Consider the following 19,428-nt stretch of genomic DNA (forward strand, 5'->3'; position numbering starts at 1 on the left):
AATGATGCAAATACCCAATCCAAAGTCTTGTCATCTTGTTGCAGAGTGAAGTACTACTAGTGATTTCATAGATCTGGATAATATTATTAGATTTCGAATACATATGTTTCACACCTTCCCACATTTCTTTAGTAGTATCGAAAACATAAAGTTGGCGCTAATTTGAGGTTCCATATTGTTTCACATCCAAGTGAATTTGAACATTGTCCTGCTCCAACACCTCAAGAGATTTTTATCAGGTGAATCTGGTTGTCCTTAACAAGATGTCTTTCTATAACCTTTGTTCACTTAATATAATTGCTTTCATTAAAGCGAATGGATGCCATCTGGTTCCCTAACAGATCTATAAATATCCCTAGGATGATTGTCTGCTTCATAACGAAACTGTTAATTACCCAAAGATCAACAGAATAAAGCCCGATGATGGAAGGTATTATTAGAAATATTTTCTGATCAAGTCACAACACCTCAGAGTTAATTGATGAAATCACAGAGCCCAGAAATCCTTTATAGTGAAAGTGAAACACTCAAATCATGCCAAAAATGGTCCCCAAACTGACCGCAAGTCCCAAATCCCCCACAACTGAAATTGCAGCCACCACAAGGCCCTCTAGTGAAGTCAGCAGCCCCAAAAAAACTTCTAGCAAATTACTAGAGAGGTCGAAAAATTGATCTGAGACTTCTTCTCTACACAGCACCACTTTTAACCATAGATAAACATGAACAACTAACAAAAATCCCTCAAATTTGTGATCACATTAGGGATATTTACTAACCATGACAATGGAGATCCTCCAAACTGAGGATTGAGACACATTGATGAGTATGGGAAAAATTAGATCAAGAAAATTAAACGGAAAATACGAGAAAGATGCAGAAAAAGAAGGGAAAGATCTAAAATCCGATCAACAAAATAGCTCTGGACCATATAAAAAGATTAGATTTAGGGTTGAGAAAGAGAGATAGAGGAGTCGAACTTGACTCCAACCCTAGAGGTCGTGGCATGTATATGCATATATTGTTAATAAACTGTGAAAATACAAATATACCCCCCCTCATATTGTTTATAACATCTAACAAGGTTCTAATTCCATGTTGAAGCAGTATATGAAAATGTTGTTATGGGGAAGTAACAGTTATACTCCACCACTAGCATGGATTCAAATCTCAGTTTGACGTCTTGTCTTGTTCATGGACAAGACCGAGTTGTCTTGGACGAGTCAACTCGTCTTGTATGAGATAAACCATTTAACTTGTTTTACAGTTATTTATCCATATATATTTTGATGAAAATAATTATATTTTTTTTTATAAAATAAGGTAGCTTAGAAGGTGTTTAATTATAAAATCATATTTTAATTAAATAATGTGTTTAAATTCTAAAATAGTTAATTATTTTAATTAAAGTATACAAAATCTCGGTTGACTCGGTCTAGTTTTATTGGCTCAGATGAGATTTTCAAAATCTTGTTTGAGTCATCTCGTTTATTTTGCGAGATTCTACACAGATGCCGTGTCTATCCGTCTCGTTTATGGATGATACCAAGATGACTCGGACGAGATTTGAAACCATGACCACTAGGGTCCTAGAAAGATAGATTTCTTGGACGAGATTTGAAACCATGACCACTAGGGTCCTAGAAAGATAGATTTTACTCTAAGAGGAGGCACATTCAAAAGAAATGATATTTATACAAAAATAATAGTAAATAAATAATAAAAAAAATGGAAAAAAATAATTTATTTGAAGATCGTAAATGGCATTCATGCTTACTCAGTAAAATGCCTCCCTTTGTTCATTGCATATATTGTAAATTTAGCTTGTTTGGTAGGCTTTTCGTCAAATTCAATAAGGAATAAGTGTGAGATTAGCAAACCATTTAGAATCTCAGTTGTGCAAAACATGTTCCTCCTTATGTACAATAATGTAGCTATAATTATTTCTCCTTTTTGCAATCAACCTAGGAAACACCCAATTTTTATATGCTTGACATGGATTAGGGCAACGTGGAGCTCAATCTTGCCTCTAAATGGATATTTGGCCCAATTCCTTGGTAACCCACTCTCCAAGATCCAGGCACATCTCTACTTCATAGCTGTTGGATTTGAGCTTTTTATTATCATGGGTTTCATAAGTCTCGCAGATTAAAAGCATTGGGACCAGTTCCATGATGAATAGTAAGCACTGGTCAGGCTGATTTGGGATGTGGGTATACAAGGTCATGGGCCAAACATGATTGTCTGCCATCAATACTATATTATCTTGATTTCCTTGTTATTATGATATTTGGGATGTATATCTAAATTCAGAGGGATTGACTTGTGTGACTTGAGTTTCACTGTATTTCTGAAAGAAATGCTTCTAAGTATTTTTGTGATACATTTTGTTTGGCAAAGCACTTCCATTTGATATATCTTATGACTATATTTAGGTATGAAGGCCTTTCGGAAACGTTTTTGTCATGTCCTGTGCCAAAGCTCTTACTATTAGCAGGAACAGACAGGCTGGACAGGTTCTCTCATACAGATATGCCTAAATAGATCTACATAGTTTTGCTTAATTACATCCATTGGGCATGAAAGAACCCGTAGGATTATTTCCCCAAAATATCTTATAATCCTTCTGGCTCTTTCATTGTCATGGTATCATTTGTTGTGGTGGTACATAAATATTTTCTTGAGATAAATCTTCCTACCTAGTTTTGGACATATTTCTTTCAACTTCTACCGAATTAGTTCTTTTAGAGTGGTAATTGTTAAAAAGCACTTGTTTTGAAGAGGAATGTTGTTGGCAGAAAATCTATAGCACTATCCTCCTTTGCTGACTAAAGCTATGTGAAGGACTAACACAATTACATGAATTAACAACTGAAGTCTGAGTGAATAGGAGTGATTAGTTAATAATATGATGGCTGAACTAACCACACGATGAAACTATGGAGAATAGTGATTGAACAAAGGTTAAAAGAAAATAAAAAAAACTGTATCAAAGAATCAAATTTTTTTTATTTCAGTAGATAAATTATATGGTCCATATTTCTAATTCAGACAAATGATAGAGAAGTATAAAGAAAAGAAGAATCTCCATTTGGTTTTATTGACTTAGAGAAAGCATATAATAAAGTACCTATAGAGCTAATTTGGTGGGTATTGAGAGAAATGAATCTTGAATGGATACATTGACATAAGTAAGATATGTATGAGAGGGTTGTGACTAGTGCTGAAGCCAACGAAGAGGAGACGAATAAGTTCCCAGTTATAATTGGTTTACATCAGCGATCAACTTTGAGTCTGTTTGCTCTAGTTATGGATGAAGTAATTGCTCATATCTAATAGCACATACCTTGGTTTATGTTATTTCCAAATGATTTAATATTAGTTGATGGGGCTAGGGAGGGAGTCAACACAAAACTAAAATTATGGAGAGAGATGTTGGAGCTCAAGTGATTTAGAATAAGTACAACCAAGACTGAATATGTAGAATGTAAATTTAGTACTAACACCCATGAAGAGGAATGTCCAGAAGATGTGCCTCTAGACATATTCGATTGGAGGAATAGGATTTGGTTAGCCGATCCCAAACATTAATGATGATTAGGATTTCTTTGGAAATTCATAGCTCACCAATTTGGAATACAATTTTTATGCTTGGTTCCATATAATTGCCACGATACATCTCCATGAGCAAGATGCACCCACTATGTTAAACACTAAGGAGTGAGGTGAAGTATTCACTAGCTTAAGCCTCATGAGCATGCATTTTTAAATAGGCCAATGGTTACATATGCAAGTAAATAAATAAAATCCTCGTGTTGCACCCTATTTTTCTTGTCAAGATCATTCCTCAGTTCAAGAGTTCACTGGAGTAACATTGTTGTATTTGAACTGTTCGAGTAACTTCCTCATTTCCTCTTCTTCTTCTTCCTCTTCTTTTCTTCTTCAAATATTTTTTTTTAATCTTTTCTGAAAAGAAGACGATGGCTATGAGCTGTTTTCATGATGACATACCCTAGACTTTAGTCTTCTATGCAAGCTTGTGGTTATTTAGGTTAAAAACCCCATATTTTCTTAAATATTTAAGAAACCCTGTGTTTTCAAACTGATGATTTGCCCCTTGACCACATCTTCTATGAAAGACTTTATTTAAAAGGTTAATTAATGTTTTGTAGTGTTTCAGTTTTTTCAAAAACTGAAACACCGGGTCGAAGCAAGATTTTAATGGCAGGTATGGAGATTTAGAAAAGGTTTGATGAGTTTTTTGGGTGGGAATTGATGGTTCGGACATCACAAATGGGTGCTGTATTTTTAATGGCAATAGGGTATGATCGTAAGACAAACAAAAAAAATAAAGAAAAGAGGAGGGAGATGAGATCCATGATCTCTTACCTTGGAATCACACCGAAGGTCGTTGATTGAGTTCTTGGCTTCACACTAAGGCATTCATTGATTCACACCATGGACTCCATACACAATAACTTTAGAATCTGTAATTTCCTTTATTCATTAGGAAAAAATTACCACACTAAACACCTATTTTTAAAGTTATCTAAACCCTAAATCTAATCTCAACCATCCAACTAACATAACATAGTTTAAATATAATGAAACCAAAAATATCATCTATATCCCGATCCCGTAACTTTATTTCTCTTGAATTTTCAGCCTATGAAAACTCACTGAAAAGACATGATAAAGTTACAAAATTGCCCCCAAACGTCCATACTATGAGCATGACTAATATAACATAAAAATAAGTCTAAATACTAATCCTAATCATTAAATAGATCCTCCTAAACATAAAATCTAACTAATGGCTCAATGTAAAGGCCTATGATCTCATATGTCCTCATCATATAGTCTTGTCTTGAAAATGATTTATGCTTGCATGTGCTTAGGCCCGCCAATTATCGTCTTCATTTTATTTGGCAAGAAGAGTATGGGGATCTTTCTTCTGTAAGTTTGGGATTTATTAGAAACTTATGTGGTTGATGTTAGAGGTGTTGGAGGGAAAGAGAAAAGGGTATTCAAATTTTATTGTGTATATTTTGATCATCCCAGAAATGGAAATATTTTGATTTGTGTGGAAACTATTCAATTTTCATGGAAATAATGAAAATATTGTGGAGATGGTTGAAATATTGGGGAAGTTTTCCTTGACACTGTAGGAAATAATAAGATGGACATTAAAATACACTCATAACTCATCAATATAAAATAAAATAAACAATTATATGGAATGTGGAAATGAATATTAACCATGTTCTACTACACGTAGAATTTGAGAACCTGATGCGGAAAAACAACTGTATTTTACATGAAAATTAAAATAATGTCACATTACCTTAAGTATTGTCACAGACTTTTCTGAATTGCTTCCATATTTAATGCTACTCATTGCAAATGATGGGGATTGGAAAGATATATTTGGGATTTGACTAAGAATAGAATTTCTAATAAGGTCAACTTGCCCATAAGGGTCACTTAAATAATCAATTAAATTTACTTATAGACATTCTCCACATTTCATTCTTGACAGATCTCTCACAATAGGTCAAATGCAAGGCAAGTATCAAATGGTGGTGGTTCGACACACTGGTCACCCTATACAGGTTTCTATCTATTAATTTCTAAGATATAATACTTTCTTGACGTCTTGAACCTGTCCAGTTTACTTGAATTCCTTAAATATTGCAGGAGGATGTACCAGATGAATTTGCTTCTCTTGTACTCAATTTTATTTCTCGCAATCGAATTGGTCCCCATGGCGTAGAGGTTTATAAATTTCTTGGCTGTTATAACTTTATTATCTTATTTTTTTTATATAAGCAAATGTGTTAGTGGAATTAATTTACCACAAGCCTCAAATCATATATTACTACCATTCACTTTGATACTCTTGCAGATACCAGGCCTCCGTCGGCTGCAGAAGTAGCAGCTCTGCTGCTACCCTGGTTAGATATTTTGGAAGATGAAGTGAAATGCCAAAGCAGAGATTCCTTCATCACTTTCACTTCTAGACATTGGTAGCTCTCTTGTTGAACTTGCAGACACTAACTAGAAAGAAGAGTAAAACATGCTTGTTGCCACTTGACATGTCAGTTTTTTTTTTTTTCCAGTATAATATCCTTTTAAACTATAATTAAGTATTTGCCTGCTGACTTGTTCTTGAATATATAGAGTTTAAATGTAGTATTTGCATAGGTGAGTGCACCTAGTTTAGCAAGCATACTCAAATGTGTGATATCAAAAGGGTGTCAATGGGGGTATGTATGTATGACCTTGGGGTCGAAGCTTGAGCCCTGCTTGAGCTTAAGAGTCTAGTGATACTGGGCTGGCTTATCTAAGCATCAAGACCACAAATCCAGAGCTCATCAAAAGATAGAAGAGTTCGATGGGTTACAGATTCCAACCCCCACCTCAAGGTTCGATCTACCTTTCTTACTAGGATTGGCAGTGCTTGGTCCTCTACCTGTGCCACAAGGACTCATGTAGTAAACTTCACTCCTTTTAAACTGTATGATGCCATCAGGGTGCTCCTATTGACTCATCCGATACTTCTCGGTATCGTCCACCAACGAGATGGATAGACAAGTCAAACGCATCAGATGAAATTTAAAACCATAGTTCAATTTTCTCATTGTTGAATGAGACGACTCAAATGTATCGGAAAACTTGTCCGAGATGAGAGGTCAAAACGAGTTTTGAAACCATGATTCTGTGAGCCTCTCCAATCTGCTTGTAAGTAGCCTGTTGTGTTCTCTGGCTATCAATGCATTCACCTAGCTGAATTTATGACCTAAAGGAGCTATAACAGATCTGAGGCAGACAGAGGTTTAGAGAGCTTGTTTGGACCATTTCCTTTGCAATGGAAAAAAGTTCAAAGCATATTTACTAATATAAATATGTAAAAAGTTCAATACATTTTTGTTTTTTAAAACAAAAATGCCCTCACTTTTACATTTAACATAACCATTGTTAAGTTCTCAGAATGAAAAGAATTTAAATGCCACGATGTCGCTATAAGGATATTAGTCATAATTTTCTAATATTATAAAAATAAAATAAAAAATCCTTTCTATTATTTTATCTTTAAGATCTCTAGTTAATATTTTAAATTAAAAAAAAAAAAACTTTTATTGATAAAAACAGGATAGAAATTTTTTTTTTTTTATAGCAACGGTACAAAATACATGTGTGTTTGCACATGCCACCTATTCCTGCTAATTTTATCTTAACGAAATATGATAACTCAAAACAGCTTATAAAGCCAATTAATAAGTTTTGTCTAACATTTCAGGTAAGGATATAGACAGCCAAAAGGACTTTCTAAACAAATTTTGAGAATGACAAATCTACGGCAAACCTTCAACACCTGATTAACACTTTTTAACTCATAAAAAGGAAAAAGTAGCACCAACTTTCAACTTCGACCCCACCCCTTCATTTCAAAACCCTCTCCTTTTGTGAGGTAGGTGTCATTGGACTGATTATTGTACGCATCCTGGTCTAGGGGTGCGTCAATGGAGATCCATTTAACCACAATCAGCATTAAAATAATAATAATAATAAAAATAAATTCCTGGTTCTGAAACCTATTTTATAAGAATGGATTAGAGTCAAGTTTCTTGGAATCAAGACGACTGAGAATTAAAACCCATAAATTTTTTTTGATAGGAATCAAATATGGAAATCATTCAAGGAGTATTTTTTACAGTTCGGGTTCTTGGGTTTGAATTATTTTAAGGATGGGGGTATTGAAATTGATAAGATCTTTTAATGATTCGAAACCAAAACCGATCCATTGACACCCGTAGTACCTACATGCTTGCTAAAATGTTTTTTTTTTTTTTTCAAAAAAAAGAAAGAGAGATTCTATTGCCACACCAATTTTTGCTAACACCATCCCAATTCATAAGTAAATCCCTTAAAGAATTATTACACATCTTAGGGTGGTGTAAGTAAAAGTTGGTGTGGCAATAGAAACTTTAAAAAAACCAGGAAGAAAAAAAAAAGAAAAATCAAACTAGGTTCATATGAACTGAAATCTGATCCCTACCCTACCTACCATGATGGTGTCATTGTTAAGCTATACATGTCGGTGGTGTTTTTTTCGTAGGGAATAAAAAAGATGTCAATTTAGGCAAAAGTTTATAGTAAAAATACTAATTTTGGCAAGTTAAATATATCATAATTATTATAAATTTAGACAAGACACATTACAAAACTTCACATCAAATAAAGATACAAAACTGCAACCATACTGACTTGTGTGAACCAATCAGTCAATCAGACAGTCAAATTGACCAACCAATAACATAGTGAAGATGAATAGAAAGAGTGAGAGGAGAGGAGGATGTTGTAGGACCCACTTTTATAGAAAAGGTTAATGTGTCTTTACTTTGACCAAACAAACATCTACTATTTTAAATCTCCCTCGGATTTTAGTATTGTTCAACAACACTCTTTCTTTTTCTTTTTTCTTAGGTGGATAATAAGGTCATATGGATCAGAAAGAATAATAAGTCTTGTTCAACACTCTTTTTTTTTTTTCTTTCTTAGATGGATAATACCGTCATATGGATCAGAAAGAATAACAAGTGACCAATCTTAGGCCATAGTCATGAATCATGATATGGGTAATGGGTAAGTCAAATCATCTCAACGTCGGATGATATATATATATATATATGTATATTAATTAAAGAGAATACATCTTAAAATTACAATTAAATCTTTAAAATTATGAGTATATTATCCACTTGTCATTAATTCATTTATTATAATAAATAATAAATAATAAATAAAAATCAACACCCTCTGTTGTTGGCAGTTGGCACTCTCCTCTCTCTAATCTGATATTGGGTCATTGCAGTGCTTTTCCAATGAGAAATAATTTGACTTACTACAAAATAGAAACATTTATAGTTGTGGCTCCGCACTTGTTCATCAGCAAAGACAGGAAAGTTCAAAATATAGTTGCCGACTTGCTATGGCTAAGCAGCAAGACAAACAACCATTCGCAAGGTCTTGGCAAGGCTCTTAAGAGCTAGTCAAGTGACTTCAAAGCAGGACCCATGTAGCACTAGGACTCCCCAACATACCATTGTGAGTGACCATGAAGGCAAACCTGGCCCCAAACATCAAGATACAAGTGAAAAGCATCTACACCTCCACATCAGGAATGAGTGAAACAATGTCAATTTTAATGTTACTCCAGCATTACTCACTTTAAAAGGGCAAAAAAAAAAGAGAAGATAGAAGTTTCTGTAGAAGCCCATGGGCCTAATTCATCGAGGTGAGGATTGCCCCCACAGGTATATATATATATATATATAGTCCAAGACCTTGACACCCATGCGATGTGGGACCATCTCTTACATTCTCACGTTTAACGTGTCTCCTACGTCCGTCCCTGTGGTTACCTATTCTTATACCTATTCTTATAAGGTGAGATTTCCCCGGGTGTATATATATATATATATATAGTCCAAGGTCCAAGGCGGCCTGGCCTTGTTCCCAGGCGATGTGAGGAGACTCTCTTACAACTGTTAACTAAAAAGTTTCCTACTTGACAATCCCCAATCAAAGATCCCAACAAACACAATCTTGTAGATTTAATATAAGAGAATAATAAGAAATATTATCCTAATCTCTTTTTTTATAATATAATAATAATAATAAAAGAGGCTCTTGAACCCATTGGATGTTGCATAAGCTACCAAGAGTAACAGTAGAATGAAAGAGTTGACAGATTCCATCACATGCACCATAAATGCAGATTGTAGGAAGATCAAACATTTCTCATGGGAGTACAAAAAAAAACACAAATACTAGCTTCCTATGAACAAAGGATCCTTATTAATTCGTTAAACTAGCTCTTTACAATACAAACAACTTTACCACAAAACTGATTTAATAAACAGTCCCTCATTTCTTAGGATTTAAAAGTTTGCTTAAGAGGGAGCATGGGTCGGCCTGGAAGTGGTGGAGAGTCAGGTGGAGACACAAGACAATGAGTATCAGGAGAAAAGAGGCTGAGTTCCTCAAACATCTCCGGTGAAGCTGCTTCATCCTTCAACATAGTTCTAAAAGAGATCGAACCACGCTTTGTTGAAGTATCAGAGTTTGCTTCGATGCTTGTAGTCGAACTTGCCTCAAGTAAGCTCTGGTTAGCAATAAGTGAACAAGTGTCATTGTGATCATCATCCAAGGGCCTTATTCCGGTTTCCAAATCCCGCAAACCCCTCAGAGCTAAAGAATCCGCAATCGGATAGTAAACAAGCATGCAAATACCAAACCCAGCACAAGATAACAACACAAGGAAAGCTGAGAACACAAGAGCTTCGAATAAAACATGCTCTGGCCAAGATAGAACAGATAAACCAAGCAAAAGAACCCTTAGTGGAAAGAAACCAGAGACGGTGAAGATCAGAAAGAAAACCCGTCTTCGTAATCCCTTGTTAATAACAGAATATGTCATCCGCCTTCCAAGCCATAACAAATAGGCAGTAAAAAGAGTGACAAACAACCCAAGGAGAATTGTACTCAGTAATGGGTAAGTGCAAAGGGCAATGTCTTCATGTACTTGAGTCTTGGGAGACGAAACCACGCTAGTGAAGTAATGTGGCATCTTCCATGAATAATTTTTTTTGTTGTTGATTACAGGTCCGGTCAAAATTACGATGAGCTGAAGTACAAACATTGGGACGCAATAGAGAAGGATGTAACCTGCTGTCTTCCCATTCCACTTCTGATCTAAAGCTCCCAATTCTCTCTTCTGCAAGGATGCACGAAGGAGAAACACAATTGTGAGTAATAAACATGGTTCTGCAAATCCCAGATTTGAAAGGATGTAAAACTTGCAGATGGCCTCCTGCCATTTCACACCAAGGGCATGTAACACTCTTTCCCCACGTCTCAACAGACTTAATCGGACAATCTCACCGAAACCCCACCAAATAGCAAACAAAATGAATGTGATTCGTATGACCCAAGGTTTGTTAAAGTAACCGAGTTGATTAAAACCCTGTCTTTGGATTCGACGACGGAAATAAATCGAATAGAGGATGCAAAGCAAGCCAAGAAGTGCCAAGAGAGAAGCTAGACAAATTGTCACCACACCGAGTGCATCGGCGACGAGTCTGGTCAGGGGCATTACCCGAAGCACAGATTCCACGCATGCTCTCTCCCAGCATGAATACGGAACAAACCCTACAGCAATGTCAGAGCTTTCTTATCAGAATGAACAAGAAAACTGAAGTGACCTTCAATCTACAAAACCTAAAAAATGTCACAACTTTGATGATCAATTTCCAATCACAAAAAGATTACATTTTTCTTTCAATAACAACAAAAACAAAAACATGCAAGTTTCTTGTAAAACTTTTGTTCTTTTCTAACATGTATCAGAGCAAAGAAGGTTGAGGTATCGGTTTCCTTCAAACAGTTTTAAGGATGAAACTTAAACAAACATCTCTACATGAAATGAGAGGAAATTCAGGCTTCAAACACAGCTAATCAAAATTTCTCTTTTTTTTTCTTTTTTTAAAGGTAAAGTTTAAGTGTGGAGTCAATGGTTTCGATCTGAGGCCTGTGGTATCACCACAAACAGAATTTTCCCTAAATTTTCTTCTAACAATTCTTACACAAAACTGTTGGAAATTTAATAAATCTTCTAATTCTGTCATATCAAATTATTCTAACAAGCATAACTTCAAGCTCTAACTTCAAATACTCTTAATCTAAACGCCAGTACATGAGTTCATACTTCACATATACGCAATTAGACAGAAAACATCCATTAATTCATCCGTTTAAACTAAGAAATGTTGAAAATAACAGCAAAATTTTTTGAAACAATATCAAAATTTTGATCATCAAAGCATTATTTTCTACATGAACTTAACAATAGCCAGCATTCCAGTTTGAAACACAGATCTACTCACCTTACAGAAAAAAACCCCTAAATTCGAGCATCCGATTGTGTTAAAAAAGCCAAAAACGAACAAAATTCACATCAAACAAGAGCTTTCAATAAGATTAACCTCGATCTGCAGAGATCCAACGGAAACTCTCAGAGTTGCGAAAGAAAATCGAAACCCTAATACGTGACGAGAAACTCGAAGAAGAAAACGACGAGAGAGTCTGTGGGAACAACTGAGAGGAAGAGAAAAAAGGTGGTGGAGAGAGGGTGCTTTGGTTGTTTACAGGCTGTCTCCAGCTGTGTTTTCCGAGCCTACAGGTTCGGAAATCAGAACACAGCTTCGAGGTCCGAATCTAGCTGGCCACGTCGAGGCTGCGTTTCCGATTCTTGCATTTTTTGACCATTTTCTGACAAAATTGAAAATAATACTACAAATGACCGTAATGCCCCACCCTGCAATTTTCTTTTCCGAAGAAAGTCACCATCTAGAACGGTGTCCCGTTCCTATGGTAAAATATGGTGTCTAAAGTAGCCGATTGTATTTGTACCCATTTTAAGTGCAAATGTAAAAAAGATAATTTACATCTTTACCCTTTTCTCTGGACTCACTCCACCTACCATAAACTATGAATCAAAAGATTCACTATTTTTTCTTCTTCTTCTCTCTCTCTTACTCTCTTCATATTCATCTTCTTTCGAGTTTTGTGAGAAGTTGAATTCATGGAGATTAGGTTTTAGTAAATTTTTTTTTTTCATTCTAGTTTTCTTATTTCTTTAAAATTTTTCTTTTTCGCATTTAATTATTAAAATAGAAAAATCATTATTAAAACCTCTAAAATGATAATTTTGGATTGAATAACTCTAAGATTTTTGATAAATTTTATTCAGTAGATTCATACATAATTTATTTTAGTAAATTCAGTAGGTACTTATCGAACATTACCAAACACATTCAAACAAAAATTTATCTAGTAAATCTTTGTGTTCGATATATTAACATTGAATCTCTATGTAAATGATTGGTAAGTGCCTGCCAAACATTGTAAAAATGAGAGGCGTTTGGTAACCACTTAGGTGGATGCAATGAGAACTAAACAAAAATAATAATTAGGCGTGTGCAATGAGAAATTTTATCTTTGAGGTGGGTATCGCGAGTAAGTGGGTACGGTGAGTCATTTAGGTGTATGCAAGTAGAGCCACTCTACATCGGATTGCATGTAGTGTGGAAAATAGGAGACGATCCTATATAGTACTTTATTCTTGTAATTTGTTGTAGTACAATTACACGGTTGAAGGAGCGCCACTTGGCAAATGCAACAAAATCCCTTCATTGAAACCTAGGAGATTAGTGACTGTTCATTTTCAAAACCACATATCATGGTTAAAAAGAAGATTTTTTTTTTATTTTTTTCCTAGCCCGATCTAAATGATGGTCATTACATGGCTAATGTGTTAGTTTTTGTTTTTCAACATGGCTTCCCCACTATTAGAGAAGCACTACAAGGAACTTCAGGAACAAAATACCACAAAGGATTTGCTCCCAAAATTGATGATAGTGTAATGATTTTCTAACGTCACCTCTGACATACTCCCCCATCACAGAACCGTAGTATCATTCCTCGGGATATGCATGATCATAAATCCTTTTCTTGTGTATTTTGAGGTAAATGATCTATGGTTCTATGATGAGGGCGAGGGGAGTATGTTAGAAAGGGGTGTCATATTGTCATGACTTTTGATGATATTAGGTTTATCCCCTCCAAAAGGCAAGATTAGGTTTACCTCTTCAGGAAAAGTCAAATATTTTTGTTTCTATGATTTAACAATGAATTGTCCTTTGTTCTTCAAATTTTGACTTAGTAATTTAAGATTCGGAAAGGTATTTTGAAAAAAAAAAAAAAAACAAATTTCATCTTTAAATATTCAACAAAAAGCTCCATTGACTTTTATAAGGGATAAACCTAATATCACCAATTCCGTAGGGGATATTATTAAATTATCCATTTTATTTTTGTTGAAGGAAAAATATTATATAATCAATTTTTGTTGGAGTCATAAATATCGTGTGCTTTGTCAGTTGTTGTTGTAGATACGGAGGTTGATTTTTAATGAAAAATTGTTGAATAATATTGAAAATAGTTCATCTATCGTTCACGAGTAATTGTTGTGCATTAGTCTTAGACAATGTTTAGTTCTATTGTTGCAGGTCTAGAAGAACTTGGTTGGATTTAATTAGCAAGATTTGCCCACCGCTAAGAGAAAAACAAATGTGAATCTTAACTATCACAAAATATTTCATGAAGTGGGTCGAAGCCATCCCTTTGCACAAAACGCCATCTAAAGCAGTTGCTACGTTCATCATGGAACATATTATCTCTTAGTTCGGTCTCCCACAAACTATAGTCACCAATCATGGTTTTTAGTTTCAAGGTGAGACAAGAGATTTACTAAAATGACTGGGAATCTTTCATGTGCAGTCTATTACGTACAATCCTGTAGGGAATGGACTTGCACAATACAACCAGGAACTAGTGAATATACAGACTTAAGAACGACATACATGGATTTGATAGAAGAAAATAAGATAAAAACACAACATGCAATGGATACTATAATCTCAGGACGACAAAGAAATATGCGAAACAAGTCAAGGAGGTGTTGTTCAAAAAAGGTGATTACATTCTCAAAGTTGCAAACTAAATTCGAACAGATTCTACAAGGACCAAGTTTACCCCAAATTTTGAACCAAATCCTTATATCATAGCGAAGGCATTTGACATTAGCTACTACCGATTGAATGATTGTCATGGTAATGAAGTACGTGAATCGATAAATGGCAAATGGTTGAAACATTTTTATTGTTATTCAATTGTTTATTGCATGATCACGTTATCTAATTTCCTTATTCTGGTTAATATCTCATTTTAGTCATGTTTCCATTTATGATTTACCCAAATTGAGTCTTCTACAAAAGATTAGAATGTGTTATGTTTCATGACATTTAATGATGAGTTGTATGTGTAGACACCCCATTTTTGCATTCGCCTGATTAATCAACTCGTCAACCCGATTGCAACGGTTCCCAATGATGGATGTTTATTCCAATACTTTATTTATTACTAGATATGTTTCAGAAATTCGGATGAGGTATCTCAAACTAACAAAACTGTAGAAACCACACTACGCTTGAAAAATATAACTTCAAAAACATAGAAATCATCATCTTGCAGACAAAAAGAAGTTTTACGATAAAAATCACTAAAAAATGATCAAATTACCAAAAATACCCCTAACCTCAAAACATCCCTAGAGTTTACATTACGCTTAGGAAAATCCTTTCAAACACATAAAATAATAAATCGAAATCAAATAAACCATTTCACCAATTTTCACAAAATTTAACAAAATTACGAAAATACACCTCATAAAGTTCACAACCATTTCGCACGAAAAATTTCATGAATGATACAAACTAATATTCTCATTGAATTCCTTACGAAAAACCAATTCCAAAACATCCTGTAACGTTGAAAATCGACTTAAAAAGCAAAAAGTCCTTTCCGAGGGCAAAACGGTAATTTTACAATTTTAATAATTAAAAATTCCGAAATTAATAATTAAAATATTAGTTAATTTAAAGTGAAATCGTAATTAAAATTAAAGTCAATCAAGTAAGACTAAAGTCAAAATCTTAAAGTCAATCAAGTAAGACTAAAGTCAAGAAGTTAACGTTAATCAAGTAAGACTAAAGTCAAGAAATTAAAGTCAATCAAGTAAGACTAAAGTCAATCAAGTAAGACTAAAGTCAATCAAGTAAGACTAAAGTCAAGATATTAAAATCAATCAAGTAAGACTAAAGTAAAAATCTTGAAGTCAATCAAGTAAGACTAAAGTCAAAATCTTAAAGTCAATCAAGTGAGACTAAAAGTCAAAATCCTAATAGAATTCTAATTAAATAATAACTCTATTTAAAACAATCTTAATTAAATAATAATTCCATTTAAAATAATTATAATTAAAATATAACTCTATCTAAAATAATTATAATTAAATAATAACTTTTTCTAAATGAATTATAATTAAACACTAACTCTATCTAAACAAGCACTTAAAAAAAATCTATAAATAAGGGACCTTACAACCTATTTTCGTATAAAAAAATAAACCCTAGAAAAAGTAGGTCAAAAATTTTCTCTAGCCTCTCATAAACCCTAATTTTGAAGTCCTAACTCCTTACCTAACATCCATACCCCAACTTTATCTCAAAAAACACCTAGAAACCCTTTCAAAATACCCTAGAAATCCATAAAAAAAATTAGAAAAATTCATAAAGGATACTTTATTTTGGAGATCCGAAACGAATTCGGTGATAGAACGAAGCGAGGAGTGCTGTACGAAGAACTATTTTACCAGATCTGAGGGAACAAGACCGTTGTCTTCGTAAAGGTAAAGATTTAAATTTTTTTATTGATTGGGTCTTTTTAGCAATGTAGTTCTATTTGGGAATTATTAGAGACCGGCGTTTGCCAGGCGGGGTTGGTGCCTAAAACCTTCCAACCCCGTAATGTGATCCATGAACTCAGTTATTTTTTAAGTAGATTAGTTGTTTTTATCTGTTTAGAATCGATGTTCGGTTCCTAGACCGCAATAACTAGGTGGCGACTCCCAAACCTCAAAAGTTAAAAGCGGATTCGTGCACTCAACGGATCTAGGGCACTTTCAGTGGCGACTCCACTGGGGACTATTGAGGATCAGACTTGAAAAACCCCAAGTATGGGAACATTGCCAAGATGACTTAGTTTTTGTTTATTATTTAGTTCGATTTATTTTATTTATTTATTTTTGTGACTTGATTGTGGATGATTTTGGATATTGTATTTTTGTCCAATTAAGGGTCACTTTTTGATGACCCCTAAATAATGAAAGATTTAAATTGACATATGAAAATGATTGAATGATGATGGTTGGGATAGCAATGTTAAATCATTTTTACAGAACATTCTAGTAAGAATTAAGTCTGGGCACCTATTAATAAAACTTATATCTCATCGAGTAGATTAATTTAGAATCTAAGTTCACTTAATTTCATTATCGGGAGCCTTGGATATCATCGATGTAAGTTCGGATTGTATTTTGTAAATCTGGAATTGTTGTTGAATGAATGTTGGGACAACAATGTTAAAATATTTTTATAGAATATTTTAGTGAGAATTAATTCTGGGCACCTATTAATAAAACGTAGATCTCATCGAGTAGATTAATTTAGAACCTAAGTTCACTCAATTTCATTATCGGGAGCCTTGGATATCATCATTGCAAGTTCGAATTGTATTTTGTAAATTTGGAATTGTTGCTGAATGAAGGTTGGGACAACAATGTTAAAATATTTTTACAGAACATTCTAGTGAGAATTAAGTTTGGGCATCTGTTAATAAAATGTTGATCTCATCGAGTAGATTAATTTAGAACTTGAGTTCACTCAATTTCGTTATCGGGAGCCTTGGATATCATGGATGCAAGTTCAAATTGTATTTTGTAAATCTGGAATTGTTGCTGAATGAAGGTTGGGATAGCAATGTTAAAACATTTTTACAGCCCATTTTAGTGAGAATCAAGTCTGGGCTCCTGTTAATAAAATGTAGATCTCATCGAGTAGATTAATTAAAACCTAAGTTCACTCAATTTCGTTATCGAGGGCCTTGGATATCATCGATGGAAGTTCGGATTGTATTTTGTAAATCTAGAATTGTTGTTGAATGAAGGTTGGGACATCAATGTTAAAACGTTTTTACAGAACATTCCATTGAGAATTAAGTCTGGGCATCTATTAATAAAATGTAGATCTTATCGAGTAAATTAATTTAGAATCTGAGTTCACTCAATTTCGTTATCGGAAGCCTTGGATATCATCGATGCAAGTTCGGATTGTATTTTTCTAATTCATAGAAAATCAGAATTTATCTAGTGTTAGCACAGTTAATGTTCCTGATTTATTTTTTGAGAGCGAGCTCATTTGACACTAAGATCTTCCTCTTTAATTTTATTTTGGAATGTGTTTCTAGTTTTTTTTTTTTAATTTCAAAAAAAAAAAAGGTTCATCGCTCCTTATCTCAACAATTATCATTCTATCATCAATGTAATAGATAATCTCGATTTATTTTGGATCACCCAAAAGTGATCATTGATTGGACCATAAAATTATAGAAATTATGCCTATTGCAATGTTTGGATCTGATCAATTATTTCATGCCATTTTCATTAATTGATTTGTCATTGATATATACATGAAATGTGCATTGAACTATATAGATATGTTTTTAATCTTTCTCGATTAATGTATATATTTTACTTGTATGGTTTAATACATTTACTTGTACACATGGGCCCATTTGTTTGGAAAAGGCCCCGGGCACAATCCACCCTATTTTGCATACACCACTAGCATGTTTACTGCTTTGCATGCTTGTACGTCCTATATAGCCAACGTGGCACTAGTGCGTGGCCCGATCTTTTCGGAGATGCGACGTCATTCATGAAAACCACAACTCCAGTAACGTACCTTAGGGTATATAAAATTGGGACATCAGTATCGTCTGATCAGGTGACTTTAAAATGTATATCAATGCACCCAGGCTGGAGCGACCTGAGCCTTTGACCTATTGTAAGCCACACAGTCACATGTCCCGATTGCCAACGTAGTACTAGTACGTGGTCAGTCCCCTTGTGGGATGCTAAACCATTTATGAAAGCCACAACCCTAGACTCGTACCTATATGGTATATCAAGATAATCTAAGTTCACCAATTGCACTTCTTGGTCAAAATCAGTGCCTAAGCGAGATCCTGCCCCGCTGTACCTGTAGACACCCCATTTTTGCATCCGCCTGATTAATCAACTCGTCAACCCGATCGCAATGATTCCCAATGATGGATATGTATTCCATTACTTTATTTTGTTATCCGATATGTTTCAGAAATCCGGATAAGGTATCTCGAATTGACAAAACCTTAGAAACCACGCTACGTTAGGAAAATAAGACCCCAGAAATATAGAAATCATCATTTTGCAGATCAAAAAGAAGTTTCACGATAAAAATCACAAAAAATTGACCAAATTACCAAAATACCCCTAACCTCAAAATAACCCTGGAGCCTACGTTACGCTTAGGAAAATTCTCTCGAACACATAAAATAACAAATCGGAACCAAATAAATCATTTCGCCAATTTTAACAGAATTCGACAAAATTACGAAAATGCCCCTCATAAAGTTCCCGACCATTTCACACAAAAATTTTCATAAATGACACAAACTAATATTTTCATTGAATTTCTTACGAAAAATCGATTCTAAAACATCCTAGAACATTAAAAACTGACTTAAAACGTGAAAAGTCCTCTCTGGGGGTAAAACGGTAATTTCACAATTTTCATAATTAAAAAATTCAAAATTAATAAATAAAACATTAAATAATTAAAGTGAAACATTAATTAAATTAATTTAAAA

General features: G+C 34.1%; 2 protein-coding genes across 5 annotated transcripts in view; one reads left to right on the forward strand and one right to left on the reverse strand.

The window, feature by feature from the left end:
• LOC147404642 (esterase/lipase/thioesterase family protein) overlaps positions 1–6,172 on the forward strand; it is a 48,890-nt gene extending 42,718 nt beyond the window's left edge. Inside the window, exons 10-13 of one of the 2 annotated variants that reach the window (XM_086440672.1) lie at positions 2,433–2,513; positions 5,537–5,609; positions 5,695–5,772; positions 5,903–6,172. In XM_086440672.1, the coding sequence (XP_086296798.1) occupies positions 2,433–2,513; positions 5,537–5,609; positions 5,695–5,772; positions 5,903–5,932 (262 nt within the window). In that variant the 3' untranslated portion in view covers positions 5,933–6,172. Of the gene's footprint in view, positions 1–2,001; positions 2,401–2,432; positions 2,514–5,536; positions 5,610–5,694; positions 5,773–5,902 lie in introns of those variants that run through there. The other variant, XM_086440674.1, reaches the window with a different exon arrangement.
• Positions 6,173–9,779: 3,607 nt separating this feature from the next.
• On the reverse strand, positions 9,780–12,191 carry LOC147404643 (plasminogen activator inhibitor). 3 transcript variants are annotated; one of them, XM_086440677.1, is made up of 2 exons: positions 12,045–12,191; positions 9,780–11,211 (listed from the first exon to the last, which is right to left on the reverse strand). In XM_086440677.1, the coding sequence occupies exon 2, from the start codon at positions 11,153–11,155 to the stop codon at positions 9,935–9,937; it is 1,221 nt and encodes a 406-aa protein (XP_086296803.1). In that variant the 5' UTR covers positions 11,156–11,211; positions 12,045–12,191; the 3' UTR covers positions 9,780–9,934. The 3 variants fall into 3 exon arrangements, with proteins under 3 accessions (XP_086296803.1, XP_086296802.1, XP_086296801.1); XM_086440676.1 differs by having other exon boundaries at positions 9,780–11,280; positions 11,946–12,185; XM_086440675.1 differs by having other exon boundaries at positions 11,946–12,183.
• Between the last annotated feature and the right edge of the window lie 7,237 nt (positions 12,192–19,428).

The sequence above is a fragment of the Akebia trifoliata genome, chromosome 4, assembly GCF_017979445.1.
Source record: "Akebia trifoliata isolate Shusen 1 chromosome 4, ASM1797944v1, whole genome shotgun sequence".
NCBI lineage: Eukaryota > Viridiplantae > Streptophyta > Magnoliopsida > Ranunculales > Lardizabalaceae > Akebia > Akebia trifoliata.

Excerpts from the sequence above, each read along its gene's own strand:
- LOC147404643 (XM_086440677.1), bottom strand. The coding sequence starts at position 11,155 with ATGCCCCTGACCAGACTCGTCGCCGATGCACTCGGTGTGGTGACAATT.